The sequence below is a fragment of the Typopeltis vanoorti genome, chromosome 17 (assembly GCF_054136105.1).
Source record: "Typopeltis vanoorti isolate ZY-2024b chromosome 17, IOZ_Tvanoo_1.0, whole genome shotgun sequence".
Taxonomy (NCBI): domain Eukaryota; kingdom Metazoa; phylum Arthropoda; class Arachnida; order Uropygi; family Thelyphonidae; genus Typopeltis; species Typopeltis vanoorti.
Genome location: NC_143565.1, coordinates 45,034,500 through 45,051,934, shown reverse-complemented (window position 1 = coordinate 45,051,934; position 17,435 = coordinate 45,034,500). Strand labels below are relative to the sequence as shown.

The 17,435-nt window shown below is 35.4% G+C and overlaps 1 protein-coding gene across 3 annotated transcripts in view; it reads left to right on the top strand.

The window, feature by feature from the left end:
- Positions 1 to 17,210, top strand: part of Smurf (SMAD specific E3 ubiquitin protein ligase) — a 452,534-nt gene extending 435,324 nt beyond the window's left edge. For 2 of the 3 annotated variants that reach the window (XM_090407614.1, XM_090407612.1), the window contains 2 exons: positions 2,745 to 2,829; positions 16,073 to 17,210. In XM_090407614.1, the coding sequence (XP_090263740.1) occupies positions 2,745 to 2,829; positions 16,073 to 16,172 (185 nt within the window). In that variant the 3' untranslated portion in view covers positions 16,173 to 17,210. Of the gene's footprint in view, positions 1 to 2,744; positions 2,830 to 8,709; positions 8,849 to 16,072 lie in introns of those variants that run through there. The other variant, XM_090407613.1, reaches the window with a different exon arrangement.
- The last annotated feature ends 225 nt before the right edge of the window (positions 17,211 to 17,435 follow it).

Sequence of the window (17,435 nt, the reverse complement as noted above, 5' to 3'; positions counted from 1 at the left end):
TGGCACAACTTTTATCTGTCCTACAAAGGATTTGCTTCACTCTCTTGCATGTCCCAGAATGTTTAAAATTCCATGTATCTGCCATTTAGCCCACTTTGGACTGCCTGGTAATCAGTTAACATCTGCCTTGAAGAACTTAAAAACTACATCTGCAATTGTCTGTATGCAAGTCAGGACTGGCACACCATGCCAGTCTACCTTTTCAGTTAAAATTGAAATTGTTTCTATTACATTCTTATTGACTGCTGCTGCTGTGTAAGAAATCCTCAGAATATCAGTAAATTATTTTCTAGTGTGGTTTTATGAATAACCATCAACACCTAAGCCTGTGTATATTGCTAATGGTTAACTTGCTATAGCAGATTTCTTTTAACATAGCAATTGAAGTATGTTTATAGTGGTAGTTTGGTGTGTTTACTATAGTGGTAGTTTTACTATATTTGCACTTTTGATTGAGCCTTGCAACTGCTTTGAACTGGTTCTTATCAGAGGCCAGGCAAAAACTCATTTCATTGTCATTAAATCTTGTGATTGAGTGTTGCTATTTTCATAATAAACTCCCAGTCTGTGCATAAAACATAATTATAAAAGAAAGGAGCCTTCAAAGGCATTATCCATTACTATTAGAGACTGATAGTGTGAGTTTCAAAGGAGTCCCAGTCTTAATCAACTAATAAAGGGTGAATCTGTAGTTGTTAATTTTTTGTTATATGCTGTTTGGTCCATTATGACAGTTGTTTTACCCTTATCTTTTGGTTATAATGTTGGTCAGTTGGTCATATTTTAAGTGGTTCCAAATAAGTCATCTTTCATGCTAAAGTTGTATTCATGTCATTTGACAATGTCTGTCATTTTCAAACCTTTGTTTCAAATGCAAACATAGTTTTTGCTACTGGCTATTAAACAAATGGATATTTATTATTCTTTCTTTTAATAGTACAGTATTTATTTGTCATTTGTATTGGCCTTATATGTCATGATGCATGAAGAGGATAATTATTTCACATGCAACGCTGGGTAGATAAGTAATAATCATAAATCAGTTTATGCATTTCATTTCTAAATCCACAGTTGAATTTGAAAAATTCATGCATTCAAATGCTGATTCTCTACTTTATGGATTTTTAAGCTTTGATTGTAATCATATTTTGTTTCTGTGTTTCACATAAATATGACCTTTTTCTTCGTTACTTTGACTAGTTTTTCTGTTCGTCTTCACTACTTGGGGGGAGTGGAGGGGGGGGATTAGGTGTGCAGGTTGTGACTTTATGCATGTTCATATGCTGTCTTTATAAATTCCTTTTATGCATGTTTACACTGCAAAATGTGAATGGATTTTAATCTACAAAATAGTTTTGATATGTAATCTGCTTATGTTTATTAAAGGAATGCATGATTCTTCACTGTTAAAGAAAAATTAAAGATAACTAAACAAGCAAAAGAGATGTCACTAAAATGCTATTTTCTTTCTTGATCATGCATAATGAAAAAGAAGTATGATGCTTCAGATGTAATTTTCAAAAAATATCTTGTCTGATTGCAATATATGCAGTTGTATGTATTAATATTGCCAACCTGGTTGGCCGAGTGGTTAGCATAACCGCTCTCCAGCCAAAAGGCTGCGGGTTTAAATCATTACTTTGACTAGTTTTTCTGTTTGTATTCATTAATTTTTATGTACCTATATCCATACATGCTTTCCTGGATGAGTCAGTAATGTTTTATAATGGGTCTTCTGCTTTCACCTTCTTCTCTAATATCCTTATTTCTTTGTATATACAGATTCATTGATTGCTAAGCATTGTCATATTTTCTATAATGCTACATACACCACACTACTTGGGAGAGTGGAGGGGAATTAGGTGTACAGTTTGTGACTTTATGCTTGTTCATATGCTGTCTTTATAAATTCCTTTTGTGCATGTTGACACTGCAGAATGTGAATGGATTTAATCTCTATGAAGTAGTTTTGATATCTAATCTGCTTATGTTTATTAAAGGAATGCACGATTCTTCACTATTAAAGAAAAATTAAAGATAAAAATTAAACAAGCAAAAGAGATATCACTAAAATGCTATTTTCTTTCTTGATCATGCATAATGAAAAAGATATATGATACTTCAGATGTAATTTTCAAAGAATATCTTGTTTAATTGCAATATATACAATTGTATGTATTAATATTGCCTGCCTGGTGTTGGCCGAGTGGTTAGCGTAACTGCTCTACAGCCAAAAGGGTGCAGGTTCAAATCCTGCCATGAGCATGGGTGTTTGTTATTGTCTGTGAAAATACCAATGGTGGTGGACGGTAGATGGTGTAGTTGCTGTTCGTTGTAGTTAATGGATTGAGTTGTGGAGACAGAGAGCTATAGAGTAGGTGTCCTCCCTTGAGGTGTTCAATAATAATAATAATATTAAATGTATATGTTCATACTTTGATGCAATAACACTTTCTCCTACCTTTGAAATGGTGGAAGGAGTACAAAACTTATTCACAGGTGAAAGGTATGCAAAAAAAAGTACAATGCCTCTAAAATGCTCTGTGCTTCTCTTGGATAAGGATTTCACAGATCTGTTGTAAAGTCTGTCTGCCTATTTTTTTAATACAAATAGCAGTTTTAAAAAAAAAGTCATTGCAAAATGAGATCTAATCTCTGCTTTAAATTAATACTGCAGAATGCACATATTTTCTTATAGTAGTCTCGCTAGCATATTAATTAGTGTTTATTTTTTTCCCTATTAGGTTCTACTGGAGCTGCTGGTCCTCGCCTTTTTACTATTCATTTGATAGATGCTAGTACGGACAATCTGCCAAAGGCTCATACTTGGTACTTTTTTAATTTAATGTCTTATTGTAGTGGTGATTGCCAATGAAGTAAATTAGTGTCCTTTAAAAATTAGGTTTATTATTTTTTTAATTTAAATGACTACCTAAGTAAAATTCAATCTTTGTATACAAAATTAGCAATTTTGTATACAAAGATTGTCATATTTATATTTAATTTATAGTATGAAACTGTAATATAAAAATATTGATGCACCTCCCACTTAAGCCCTTTTTTTGAAAGCTGCATTTATGAATAAGATTTAATTTTGCAACCAAAAACGAAAACATTGAATCAGTATTTGAAAGATAGATTGAATTAGACAAATATTTTCATTGTATATACCAAAATTTGTGTGTATTACAGCGTGTGACAGTATCATAGCATGTCAAAGTTACATAGCAAGATTTCTGTTTTGTTTAATCATTATCAATGCTTGTTCAAAAGTTTGGAAAATAATCAGGCTTTGAAATATGGTGTGGAATTTATGGAGACACAACACACATGCTAGAATAATTACTTTACTTAACATTAAGCAAGTAACAATCGATGTTTCGAAAAGAAAGAACTTCTTTCTTTCTCTCTTAAAAGAAAGAATTGCCATATAGTTATTTTGAGAACAAAATATAGTACACTCCCTTAAAACCTAATTGGTTCTTGGAAAGCCATTGAACCATTTAATTGATGATAGGCTCAGTGTCATTGATGATTCATTCCTAGAGATACTGGTGGAACTATAAAATTTATCACAGAAATGGCTGCCAAACTAAAATATGGCATTTTAATAACAAAATGTTAAAGAAACCCTTTCTTTAATTATGAAAAAGTGAAAATGTTACTAGATTTACTGTTTTAGAGCTTAAAATCAGTTCTTCTGAACTCAATAAATTTCCTTGTAGCATGATAAGATATTCTTGACTATAGCTAATATCTTTTGAGTTCTGTTCAAAATTTGAATAATCACTTTCCAGATTTCTTAGACTGGAGTCAGTTTTTCCCAAGGAAGCCTCCAAGTCTTTGCAATGTACACTTGTGGATACAGTTAGGTTATATACGTATTTTGCATGCTCAAATTTAGTATTCCCCCTTTCCAGATATGGGAACAAAAATATAAATATACACTGTACTACAAATGATTAAATTAAACTGTTAATAAATGAAGTGTGAGGCAAATTACAACAGTCACTACAACTGCAGAGGCTATAGACCAATTCCCCTCCATGCCTGTGAAGTAATCTGTGCACAGTGATCCATAACATTTTATTTTCTAATGTATGTATGTATGTATACAGTATTTTGTGATGTAAATCTTAGTTATTGGATTAAAACTTAAACTTCATTAATTCATATAAATTAAGTGGATATTAAATCCAACATTATTTCAAAGCCAAATACAGAAACTATAAAAGTTTGATGCGAAATTTGACCAGAAAGCTTAACGGGAATACACTTGCAGCCATACTACGAGTTGCCCTAGCCGAACTCTATAGGTGACATGAATGCTAGCGTCCATACATTCGCTTTGAAATAATGTTGGATTTAATATCCACTTAATTTAGATAATTTTGCATTCCCGAAGTGAAGGCTTTTTGACTCTTTATTTTAGTAAATACTTCATTGATTCAGTTATAGAGAAAACATTCATACTAGTTAAGTTTTACTGTTGTATGCTGTAGTCTCAGTCATTTAACAGCTTACTGTGGAAGGGTTATCTGGTTATCTCAGCAACTGCATATCCTTGGTTACTGCTGATATGACAATGTTATATTGGAGATTTTAGCAATGAAGCTGCAACATTAGAGACCAACAACACATACATACATACATCCCAACTTCCTAGGTTTTATGATCTGGCATTTCATACAGCCATAATAGAATTTATACTAGTGGTAAAAGCATTGGGGGAGAGGGTCCTACTGTATAGTAGAATGACTAGTCTTTCTACTACACAGCAGACCAGAGATTTAACTGAAGTCCTAAGCTATTACACAGTGAAACTCGTAATTAAAAAAAGAATGATCGGAAGATACACAAAAAAATGCAATATGTTAAAATCTTATAAGTACCTTCCTCTTGCATCTAATTAGTTTTAAGTTGAAAGTGGTGAAACTCAAATGAATAAGTAATTTTCCATGACAAAGACCACACCCTCCGCAATGCACATCTGAAAAGTTAAGATATAACTTGTTGAATGGTTTGAAATAAATGCTTCTAGTTTTAAACAAATATAGAAATTATCTTTGAATTGGACTGTGCATTGGCCTAATTTTATAGACTTTTGTAAAAGCAAAACTTAAATTAGTTAATTGGTTATTGTTGATATAATACCATTATATTGGGGATTTTATCAATGAAGCAGCAACAGTAGAGATCAACAACACATGCATACATTGGCAAAAAAATGGAATGCATTAGTATCTGAATTTTGAATGTTACATTAGAAATGGTTTTAAAACGTATGTTACGGTATTCAGGTAACCCTCGTATAATGCGGTTTGCAAATTGTAGTAACCCTTGTTGAACGCGGTACTTATACAACGCAGTTTCGATATAAGATGGTCTGCAAACTGTAGTAACCCTTTATCTTTTCATATATTTTTCAACTTGCGACTTGAAAATCAAATTTTATCTTCATTAAATTTGCATCTGCCCATAGCGCACGTGTAGTTATAAGTAGCGAATTTATGTTAGGGGAAATACCCTTTAGCATGCATGTATGTCAATTGTTTACCGTATAAGGTGTTTATTGTTGAAAATTGTCTTCGTTTTCTGCCAGGAAAGCACATTAAAAATCATAAGTCTATTAATCTCAAGCTGAGCACTTTATTTTTTGGTGAGTTACATACAATATGTAATGCTTTTTTTTTTTTATGTAAAAAAAATTATTTTTATAGTAATGGCCACTTAGAGCACTTTTGCGATATACCCACCCACTGTAAACTGCTAAGGTAACAATTGAACAAGACTGAAGATACATTTGGTTTCGATCAGCAAATGAGACTCAACCGCGAACTTCTTCATAAGTGCTCCAATCTCTTTAATAGTGAATTAATTGATGGGGAAATAGATTTAAATGAGGAGGAACTGGTACAATTAATAGATGACGTTGAAACAAATGGCAGGGAAAGTTCTGCCAAAGATTCTGATTGTAATGAATCCATTAAAGAATTCAGTTTAAAGAAATTAGCAGAAGGATTGGACTTAGCAAGAAAGTTATTTTATGGATAATGACCTCTCAATGGAGCGCTCCGGAAAATTGACGAGACAATTGGATATTTGTTTAGTTTCATATTATGAACTTAATAAAAAATTGCAGCATAGTGGTAAGCAAGGTCTTATTACTGACTTCTTGATAACTAAACCAGCCAAAGTATGCAATGAGAATTATACTAATGATGTCCAAGAGATTTCAAGATGACTACGTCTGGCCACTCGTAAATAAAGAACATCTACGAAATTTTAGTTTTGAAGAGAGTGATGACGATTAAAATATACACTTTATTTTATTTTTCCTAAAACATTTATGTATTATTTGCAATGAAGTTTACATACAATTTATAATTTTTTTATAATTTTATACTATGTATTTGTTCATAGTTTATATGTTTTCTTAACTTACCTGAATTAAATAAAAAGATATTTTTGTTGGATATGTCATTGTTTTATATAATCTTAAAAAAAAATGATTTCGTAACCTAACCCTACTTTTTCTGTGTGATCTGAGTCTGGCATAACGCACCATTTTTGTGGAACCTAACATCCGCGTTATATGAGGGCTACCTGTATATTTGATTATCTTTCAGGCCACAGAATGTGAGTTGAAATGTATCACCATCAATGCCCATTGGTGTCAGATGTAGTTTTCACCATTCTTCGTCATTCCACTCATTCGCCAGGTGACTCAAATCCATTAAGCTATCATCTACCCAGTCTTGTCTTAACTCTCCTCTTCTGTTTATACCGTCTATTATACCAGACATCAAGGTTTGATTTTACATCTGTCATCCATCCTTCAGATACTAAACAGCTTGAGTTTTCTTCAGATTATTTCTACATCAGATTCTCTTTGCAGTTTACTTTCTTATACAGCTCTTCATTCATTGCATTTGGTATTCATCTGATTTGTTAAAGCTTTCTATAGCATAACATGTTCCTTCAAATGCCAATATTTGTCTCACAGAATCTTTAATCATTACCTTTGTCTTGCAACCATACAGGATGCTTGTGAATATGCATGTTTACAGCAGCCTCAGCTTTGTGGCAAGGCTCACTGATTTACTTTTCCATATCTTGTCCATTGCCTGTAGATTTATTGTCACTTTTGTTACATGAGATCATATCTGTTTTTTACAGTCTAAATCGTGCATTGTGTTACTCCCTAGGTACGTGAAGCTTTTGACATCTTCCAGCTCATGTTTTAGTTTCTTGATTTTCATTAGCAACCCATATCTCTCTTTCCTTCTTCAGTTAATTTCAGCACTGTTCTCTCAGGTTCTTCAATGATGTCTGTCATCTGCAAATTGTAAATCATCGATTTTTGTACTTTGAACTGAAATTTCCCATATATTCTCCTTTATGACATCCATTGTTCTTTCTAGCAGCATGATAAAGATGCTCTGCAGTGTTAGATCTCCCTATCTTGCCCCTTCCAGTGATGGTACTGGCCCTTTTTTCATTCTTCCTGTTTTTCTTTCCTTATTCTTTGCTCTACTTCTGAATCTTTTTATTTTCCTTTATTTACCACCAGTACTGGGATCCAATGCCTTGCTGCCATGTGCAACCTGTGGGCATCTGGAAAGAGGGATCGTAGTCTTGCACTGCTTCAGCAAGACAGGCAGTCCTGAATGGCCAGGTCAAGATCAGTTGGCTAGTGAGTTTGCCTGCAAGTCTACAGTGTTGCAGTAAATTTCCTACCCAATGGTCTGGGGCTCAAAGCTTGCTGTGGTGCTGATATAGCATCTTGGGAGCATTGTTCTTCTCCTGAGCGCTGTCATTGCTTGCCGGTCAGTGGGCATCCCATGGCTCTTTGGTGGATGGGGAGCTCTGGCACCAAACAGAAAATCTGTTGAGCATGAATCCTTCATCATCAAATATTTCAAGATCCCTAACAAGGTCCCAATCAAGTACTGATACCATTGATACATCATTTGATAACAGAAGTAAGAAACAAAAGACATTTGATACCGGTATAAATGTAGCAGTGTTTCTGATCATCCATGCAACAGGTGAAAAATCATTAGAGAAAATGTCATCTTTCTTTATTCAAATGGCTTTAGGACTGGCAGATCTCCTAAAACAGTCAAGAACTTTATTCTGGCAATATAAGTCAGCGACTTAAAAAAAATTACTAAAGGCTACATCAATGGGTGGAATATCAATTATAGTGACACTCATAAAATATTAAACTCCTCTAGAGAAGAATGGGAGCTTCTTGATGTTTTCCGTATAAATGTATTCATCTGGCTCCCCCAACATACAGTTTTACTTATTTTTGTCTTTTTTATTTCATACCAAATTTGTTGCAGCAGTTATTCAATCTAATCAGTTCTGAAGACTTGCATGGAATTTATTTAGGAATATAACATCTGCATAATGTGAAGAGCTAAGTTCAATATCTCCAATTTCAGTATCAGGTTTGATGCCACTTCATAATGTGATCCATTATAAGTATGTGGTGATAGTGTGCCTCCATGTCTTACTGATTTTACATCTGACTATTTTCTAGTACATCCTACAATACTAACTGCTGACTTATAGCTTAAATATAGACTATGTCTTGCTTATTATACCACACATAATTAACTGCTTATCTTAAAGTGAAAATCTGACCTTGATGTCTCCTGTCTAGGCTTAATTCAGTTTATTCTATCATCTATCTTTCAGCATGGAAAGAGACCTATATCCAATCCATTCCAGAGAAAAGAGAAATAAGCCAGCCATCCAACTATTAATTCATTGCTCTCAATTTAGTTCGTTCTGTTGAAAACAATGAAGAATGTCATCAACAGTGAACATCCATGCTCATTTTCCTATCATAAATGACCTACCACTAACCTCAAATGTTATCCAGAGTTTTTTTGGTGATGGTCCATTCCATTCATCATTTCATTTGACAAACGTTGCAACGCACATATATCCCAAGCTAAAGGATCTTTTGTAATCATTTCCCTAAAACTGATCTCATTATTATAATTCAGTGAGGTAAGAACAATCTTGTCAACTTCAGTGTCAGCAAAAGAGCCTTGCCTTGTTTCTCACCTGTGCAACTCCTAATGATATACAAATTCCTTAATCTCTTCTACTTCAAGAATGCTGTTCTTGCATATAGGTGGTGCTTTAAAAACATCTCTAAAAATGTTTGATGTTGTCCAAAAGAGGGTATTCGCCTCGCACAAAGATCAGATATGGTCAAAAAAAAGTGACAGGAGGTGAAATATACAATATATATTTCACCTCCTTTCAGGATCTAACAATATATATATATATTGTTAGATCCTGAATGGAGAGCTTTACAAGTAAATTCTTTATTCAGGATTTAACATGATAAATACTACTAATGAAGGAGATATCTGCATAACTGAAATGAGAAGCAGAGAATTTTGTGTCAAAATAGTAAGAATTGTGTAAAGGAATTGTTAAGTTATTTGTAATTCCCATTAAGCTGTCTAGTACATTACGAAATTCTGAGAAAAATTATAAGTAGCAATCCGGAATAATCGCGTATAATCTGTACAAGTCAAGCATAGTGATGGAGGCTATACCTACACGGAAAATGATGTCAGAATGGCTACCTGGAATAATGTAACCTAACAGATTAGGGTGAGTGTAAGATCACCCAAGGAGCATGAACGATGGAGTTCGTGGGTGAAAACCACATCGAATAGAGGGCGCCATTTTACAGGGCTTTTTCTTCTTCGGTTCCGGGATTCGAGTTTTAGGAGGTTTGTCAGGGGAGTCGTGAGAGAGCAGTGGATCGACTATGGTGATGATGGACGGCGAGTTCTTTTCTTGAGAATGCTTGAAGATTTCCAAGCGGAGCTGATCGCAATATGACTGCCTATGCGGAATTGAGCCTTAGCAGAATGTCCCATTGGAGAAAGTTTCCTGCAGAGCGGTAGACAGCACACCACAGTCGGAAACGATTAAAAGAAAAGTGTAGTGCATTGCCAGGCATAAAGACAGCCGAAGAATTTACAATAAGGTAATCCAGATCTACATGAGATGGTGGCATGAAATCTGAAAGGGTCCAGTAATGTAAAGATTTTCATTCTATGTTAAAAATTGCTTAGAAGAATAAGAAATTTGTGTATACTGTAACTAAAGGACACTAGGAGAGAACTTTTAAGTGAGAATTTGATTGAATTAAGACCCTGTGGAACAAACAAGAATTGTTGATAGGCAGTATTTTGCTTGAGAATGGCTAGGCTTGCTTAATGAAATTTAGAATTAAGATAGTTATTGATAGAGTATTAATGAAATTGTTCAATGCATGTTCTGTGAATAACTTGTGAAAGGAATTATATCTTAGTTGTATTATGCTTACACTTAATCTTATCCTTTTGTAATTGAAGGATTTAGCATACTCCGATTCATTGTGATTTAGTATGAACGTTAACTTAGAGTAAATTTTGATCCATTGAGTATTTGAATTTTCTTAACTGTAAAATGTTTTATGTTTTTCCAATAAACATGTTTTGTACCTTATTCCTGAGTTTATGCCTGATTACAAATTCAAACCACCACTTATGAAATAGAACCTTTTGGCGGGAAGGAATTTAGATATATTTGCTTAAGTGAGATTCGAGTCACGACTGCTAACTGAATCTGCACAGTGCTAGCATGAGATTAATTATTGTGTGTATCCCATTTGAATTTAGAATTATTTCCCTGAACAAGAGTCTCCTCTGTTATAGAATGTTGGCTGGCGCAGCATAATATAAATATCCGAAGAGGAGATAAATCTGAATTAATATTTTAAGGGGACGACAGTAGATTAGAAGGAGGGCTATTTAAATGGTAGAACAAGATATAATCAAGGGTAAACAACGACATAACAATAGAGCAGCTGGTAGGACTTAAATTGAGTGAGGTTAAAATAAGAAAGGATTAAATCAGAAAATAACTAAAGTAAGTATAAACTACCATAAATAAATATATAACAATATACACACACAGTGGTACAAGATTTCCAAAAAGTCTCTCAATTATCAAACCTCCATATGAATGAACCTTTAGTTAACTGACCCTTGATTGGTCTGTCAACTGACAGACCAACCTATTCAAGGATTTTGATAGTGCAAAACCACATAATTGTACCTGCTGTCATTTATCCTTTCAGTTATCCAACAAGCAAATGGCTCTTGCTACGATGGGATGACTGTGTGTGTTTGTTTGTCTGTTTGGCAATGAGTTATATAAAGCAAGGTATTGCCAGTGAAATAAAAACAGATAGAAATGGATTGGCCACATGCTGAGAATGAAACAAAGGAGAAATTTCAAGGATAGCTTCACATGGATCCCAGAAGGAAAAGGAGAAGTCCTAAACTAACCTGCCAAAAAAATAAAAGATGGCTGGTTGGTTGAGAGAACTGGAGAGAAGCAGAATTACTTGCAAAAAAAGGTAGAGATTAGCTGGAGAATATGGACTTCTGTTTTATGTGCACACAGAGGACAGATAGTAAGTAGCTGTGTGTGTGTAAATTAATAGTATTTAATTTCCCTCTGCTTCTCCCTTTGGCTGGTAGAACTGCCACTATAGTGCATGAGCTGCATAAGACCTCTGAACATTGAAGAAGGTATACTGTCCCACATCAGGATTGCAAGGGTGGAGAATTGAATGCTAGATCTCTCAGCTGCCATATTCCTCAAATTGGAATTCCACATAATCCCAAGACATCTCTAGAATTATGTGAATTGAGAGATCAAGCATTCAAATCTTCCACCCAGAACCCTTGCAATCCCAATGATGTGGAGCAGCATACCTTGATGTTACAATCAGTTACACTGAAGAGTTGTGACTGATTGTTCACAATGGATGGCACTTTGTAGCATTCCTAAGTATGGGTTATAGGTATCAGATCCCCAAGAGATGCCTAGGTAAACATTCCCTATACCATAACATTGCCACTTTCTTAAATTAAGGGGATAAAAATCCCTTATTATTTTACAGCCAGTATGCGAAACTGTACGATTGAAAACTACGATCTAAGTTTCATGCCGACGAACTATCGTAAAAAAATCCAAGCGTAAGTGACCACCTGGTAGTATTACACCAAGGCAACTCGAAGCAAAGGCGGAGCAAGCTCCCTCACTATCTTTGATATTTTCTCATAATGTAAAAACACACAGCTCCTAGGAGATGTAATACTGCTTTACATTATGAGGAGAGGTCACTACTCAGACCGGTTTCAACCTTTTTTGAGGTCTCATCAGTGAGTAGCTAGACCTGGATGATATCAAAGTTTAAGTGAAAAGAACTTACATACCTTCACTATACGAATGCCAGAAAGGTGTGCCCATATATCTCGCTGATGAGACCTCAAAAAAAGGTTGAAACCAGTCTGCGTTGCGTAGTGACCTCTCCTCATAATGTAAAGCAGTATTACATCTCCTAGGAGCTGTGTGTTTTTACATTATGAGAAAATATCAAGGATAGTGAGGGAGCTTGCTTTACCTTTGCTTCAAGTTGCCTTGGTGTAGTACTACCAGGTGGTCACTTATGCTTGAATTCGCCGATAGTTCATCAGCATGAAACTCTTAGATCGTAGTTTTCGATCTTAGAGTGATGAGACCTCAAAAAAGGTTGAAAGCAGTCTGAGTGGTGACCTCTCCTCATAATGTAAAGCAGTATTACATCTCCTAGGAGCTGTGTGTTTTTACATTATGAGAAAATATCAAGGATAGTGAGGGATCTTGCTCCACCTTTGCTTCAAGTTGCCTTGGTGTGGTACTTCCAGGTGGTCACTTACGCTTGGATTTTTTTACGATAGTTCGTCGGCACGAAACTCTTACATCGTAGTTTTCGATCTTAGAGTTTCGCATACTGGCTGTAAAATAATAAGGGATTTTTATCCCCTTAATTAACTTCGCCAGAAAAAAATAGCCGTTTGGCCTTTCATTGCCACTTTCTGTTTGTTTCATCTAACCTTTTGGTTACCATCCACCACATGACATAGTCAGAAACAAGATTTCCAAGAAGTAACTGTTTTTCTGGCATTCACTGATACAGCGACACCTCTCGGATGCAAACTGTGGATGTAGTTGTCAATGATTAAGTGCAAGCATAGGTACCTTGACTAAGCACCTACTTCGGAGAGCCATACAGAGGAGAGTACATTGAGTTGTGATCAATGTACTCTGCCTTTTGTCTCCTAATTAAATTTTACAGTCAGCCATTCCACAATTTTTCATCTGTGTGCTTGTACAAGTCAGAATGATTTACATTCACCACGAACATGGGTGTTCACCATTGGTCCATCAAGTGCTATTCTACCTGGTATCCTTCTAATCTTTGGAATTGAGAGGTCACCTTAACTACAGTGCTCTATAAACAGCATACAATATTGGCAGTTTGTCAGATTATATCCCTTGTCTGTGATGATCAGAAACTTAAATGTGAAGAGTACATCACACATATCCAGTGTCATGTGTACTGGCTTTCACCATGGTGATATGAATGCCACCCTGGAGGTGGAATGGCCAGTTGTGAAATATGGTAATAGCAGTTGTGAACATTGTGTGACTGGACTATATATATCCTCTATAGTTCACTGAATGAATGTTGACCTTTGATTGGAAAGATCTAGATTCAGGTTGGGGGGGGGGGGGGCAGTTGGCCAGAGAAAATGAAAAATTGACAGACAGAACACAGTATGCATATAGGAGTAACCAACCTGTCATTGCATTAAGTTTCTTTGAAACCAAGTTATTGCTTAACTGTCAAACACACACACAAGGATGATTATATATAAATACACACACAATTATTTAATTATATGTTGTTGATGTATTTCTTTCCAAAAAGGAATTAATGAACTATTGAAACCAAGCATTTTATGTCTTAGTGGGAGTGAAAAGAGAGCTACAAGGTTAAATCATTTGTCAGTCACAGATAACTTCTAGTTTTCACTAGTCTAGGAAGACCATGAAAAGTTTGATTGTCTATTGTGAAACCACTGCCATGATTATCTGGAGACCTGAAGTAACATGAAGAGTTCTGCATTTGGTTTTGTAGCCGAGAATTGCTAATTATCTGACTTTCATTCCACAATTCAGATGTATTATTTATTGATTTTAAAAAAAAAAAGCCCCAGCAAAAGTTACAATTCATGGTTTTGTGGCTTTGTTCAAGTTATTGTATTTTACCCAAATTTTCATAATTGTGCTGGAAAATTTTTACCATTGATTGGGTGGTGGTGGTGGGAAATAAGTTACATTACATAACTGATGAACAAACTAGTTATAAGTTGTGTACACTGATGAGAATCATGTGGCCTGATTTCTATTTTGTTTCAATTAAGAACTGAAGCATCTGAGACTGTGAGCATATATGACTGCTGTGTTTCATTTAAGAAAGCAGTTTATCAACAAAGTCAACTGTGGAGCTTTTCTTTTATAAGACCCATGAAAGATTATAAACCTGTAGTACATTAGTATCATGGATGGGTTTGCATTTTGGCAATATTTAAATAGGATTGTAAGGGACTGTAATTCTTTTGAATTGGATATTAAATTAATTGACTGTTGATATACAAGGTGGTATCAAAAGGTTTTGAGACTAGGTTTGTAACATGCCAACAGATGCACGCACAGTCACAGGGAGCACCTACCTTCATAAGTCAGTGTGCCAAAAGACATCGTCCTGCGTACGTTGGGACCTGTGCAACTGATGCTATTCTGACCACCTGCATTACCACATCTGCGATTTCATCATCGACAGCAAGTTAGAACAAAGAGCAAACGTGAAATTCTGCATGAAACTGGGCAAACCTGCCACAGAGACGTTTGACATGATTCAGCAAGTTTACGGCGATGCTGCAATGAGTCGTTTGAGGTGTTTTGAGTGGCACGCATGCTTCAAGAGTGGAAGAATCACCGGAAGACAATGAGAGATCAGGAAGACCTTCAACGAGCTCAACCCACAAAAATGTCGAAACCATTCGGCAACTTGTGAATGAGGATTGTTGGATAACACTCCACAACATTGCTGCCATTGTCAGTGTGTTATATAGAACAGTCCAGGCAATCCTCACGTGTGATTTGAACATGCACCGTGTTGTTGGCAAGTTTGTCCCCAGGCTGCTGACCCAAGAGCAGAAGGAACACCGTGTCAAAGTCTGCCAAGAACTTAGCGTGTCGTGGATGACCCATCCTTTATGTCGAGGATCATTACCAGTGACGAAACTTGGGTGTACGGGTACGACCCTGAGAAGAAGCAACAGTCTTCACAGTGGAAGAGCCCATCATCTCCACGACCGAAAAAGGCGAGGCATGTCTGCAGCTCGACCAAGTGCATGCTCATCGTTTTTTTTGACATTCATGGCATTGTGCATCGAGAATTTGTCCTCAGGGGCCAGACCATCAATAGCGAGTTCTACTGCCAGGTTTTAAGGCATCCGAGGGAGGACATTTGGTGAAAGCGACCGGATCTGTGGCGTGCGAAAAACTGGATGCCCATGACGACATTGTACCCTGTCATCGAGCTCTCCTCACACGAGTTTCTCGCCAGAAACAGCATGATCTCACTTCCGCACCCACCCTACTCTCCAGATTTGGCTCCTGCAGTTCGCCCTCTTCCTGAAGATGAAGATCCGGCTCAAAGGTCACCGTTTTGACACCATTGTGGAGATCCAGCACGAATCGGCAGAAGGTGCTTGACATGCTTCGAAAAGCAGACTTCCGGGACACATTCCAGAAATGGCAAGAATGCTGGGAGCGCTATATCAATATGCAAGGGGACTATTTTGAAGGTGATAGTGTGTAAACATAGATAAATAAAGTAATTTCTTGTAAACAGAGCTAGTCTCGAAACTTTTTGATACCACCTCATATGTGTAAGTTTTAGCATAGTCCTGAGGAAATTAAGTTTATTTGAATAAACTTATTTACTATGATATATTGTTGCTTAAATTTTTTTTTTTTTTTTTTCAATTATAAAATAAAAGCTTTTTATACTGTTTGTCATTCAGTAAATACGAATAAGCTTATTAAAATAAAATGTTATAATCAGCTTTATTTTTCTTTGCAGTTTTAACCGTATTGACATCCCTCCATACGAATCCTATGAAAAACTGTATGAAAAGCTCACTCAGGCAATAGAAGAAACGTGTGGTTTTGCTGTTGAGTAACTCAAATAATTTACATCAGTCAACAAAATCTTCCAGAAGAAGCCTTAACTTATACGTTGTCTTTATTGTAGCTTGATTGGAGAGTACAATACATGGCAACTTTCACTGTTCAATGAACTTGCAAAAGTTACCAAAATATTGTGGTGGTGTTTTTTTTTTTTTTTTCTTTTCTTTTTTTTTTTAATCTGGAAGAAATGAGATGGTATTGCTGCTGCTTGTTGTATAATATGGTGAGAAGAATCCCTTTGGCTGCCTTTGAAAATATAACAGAGGATAAAAAAAAAGAGTAAATTGATATTAGAACAAAGATTAGCTGTGGATATTAGTAGGCAGTCAACCTATTTTTCTAACTATGAACAAAGGAATTTTATGTGAATAGCTTATCCCAGCATGGTTTCTTTTCACTTATTTTGTTACTCAAGTGAACTCCAACTGCAGTCCTCGCCTTGTGCTTTCTCTCCCTCTCTTACCACCGTCATGTGTACAGAGGCATTTATATAATGATGGTATATAAGATAGCACTTGTAGTGTGGATGGATGGATTCCATTGACTGCACTGATATATGTGCAACTTGAAATTAACATCCATGCAGTTGGAAGTTTCATTGAACTGATGTCCACTCTAAAAAGCCTTGTCCTTACTTTTTAGGTGTTCATACGAAGAAAGTATTTTAGCATTATAATTGAACTATTAATGTCTATGCAACTTGATGGTTTAACCAGTAAAATACACACCAAGACTCAGACAACAAAGCGAAAAGCCTGAAGAATGTGTTTTATATTTCAAATGACAAACTGTTTGTCTGTTTAAATTTTACTGTTTAGGATTATAGTATTAATTTCTGTAGTTCACAGTTGCAATTCATAGCAAAATTATATGAATTAATTCCAAATATTTTATTGTATCATATTGATAGCTCAGAAGATTTTTAAATATGCATGGGTTCATCTGTTTGTTGCTAGTTTAGTAACGATAAATTTAATAGTTAGATTTTAAGAGTTTTTTTGGCTGTATGAAACAGCATTAAATCAAGTAATACAATTTAAGAAATGGAATTTGAGAGAAATTCTTACTAGCAGAGTTCTGTGAAACTTCTCCACTGCCATCAGTTCTCTTTTTACTATCATGAACCAAATAGAACTCATTTTTGCTTTTGGTGGAGTGAAAAGCTGAAATTAAATTTGTCTCAAATTTATCTTACAAATGTAATACTTGATTTATGTCTTGGGGTCTAATGCTTTCAGAAGAAAAATACTCTTCTA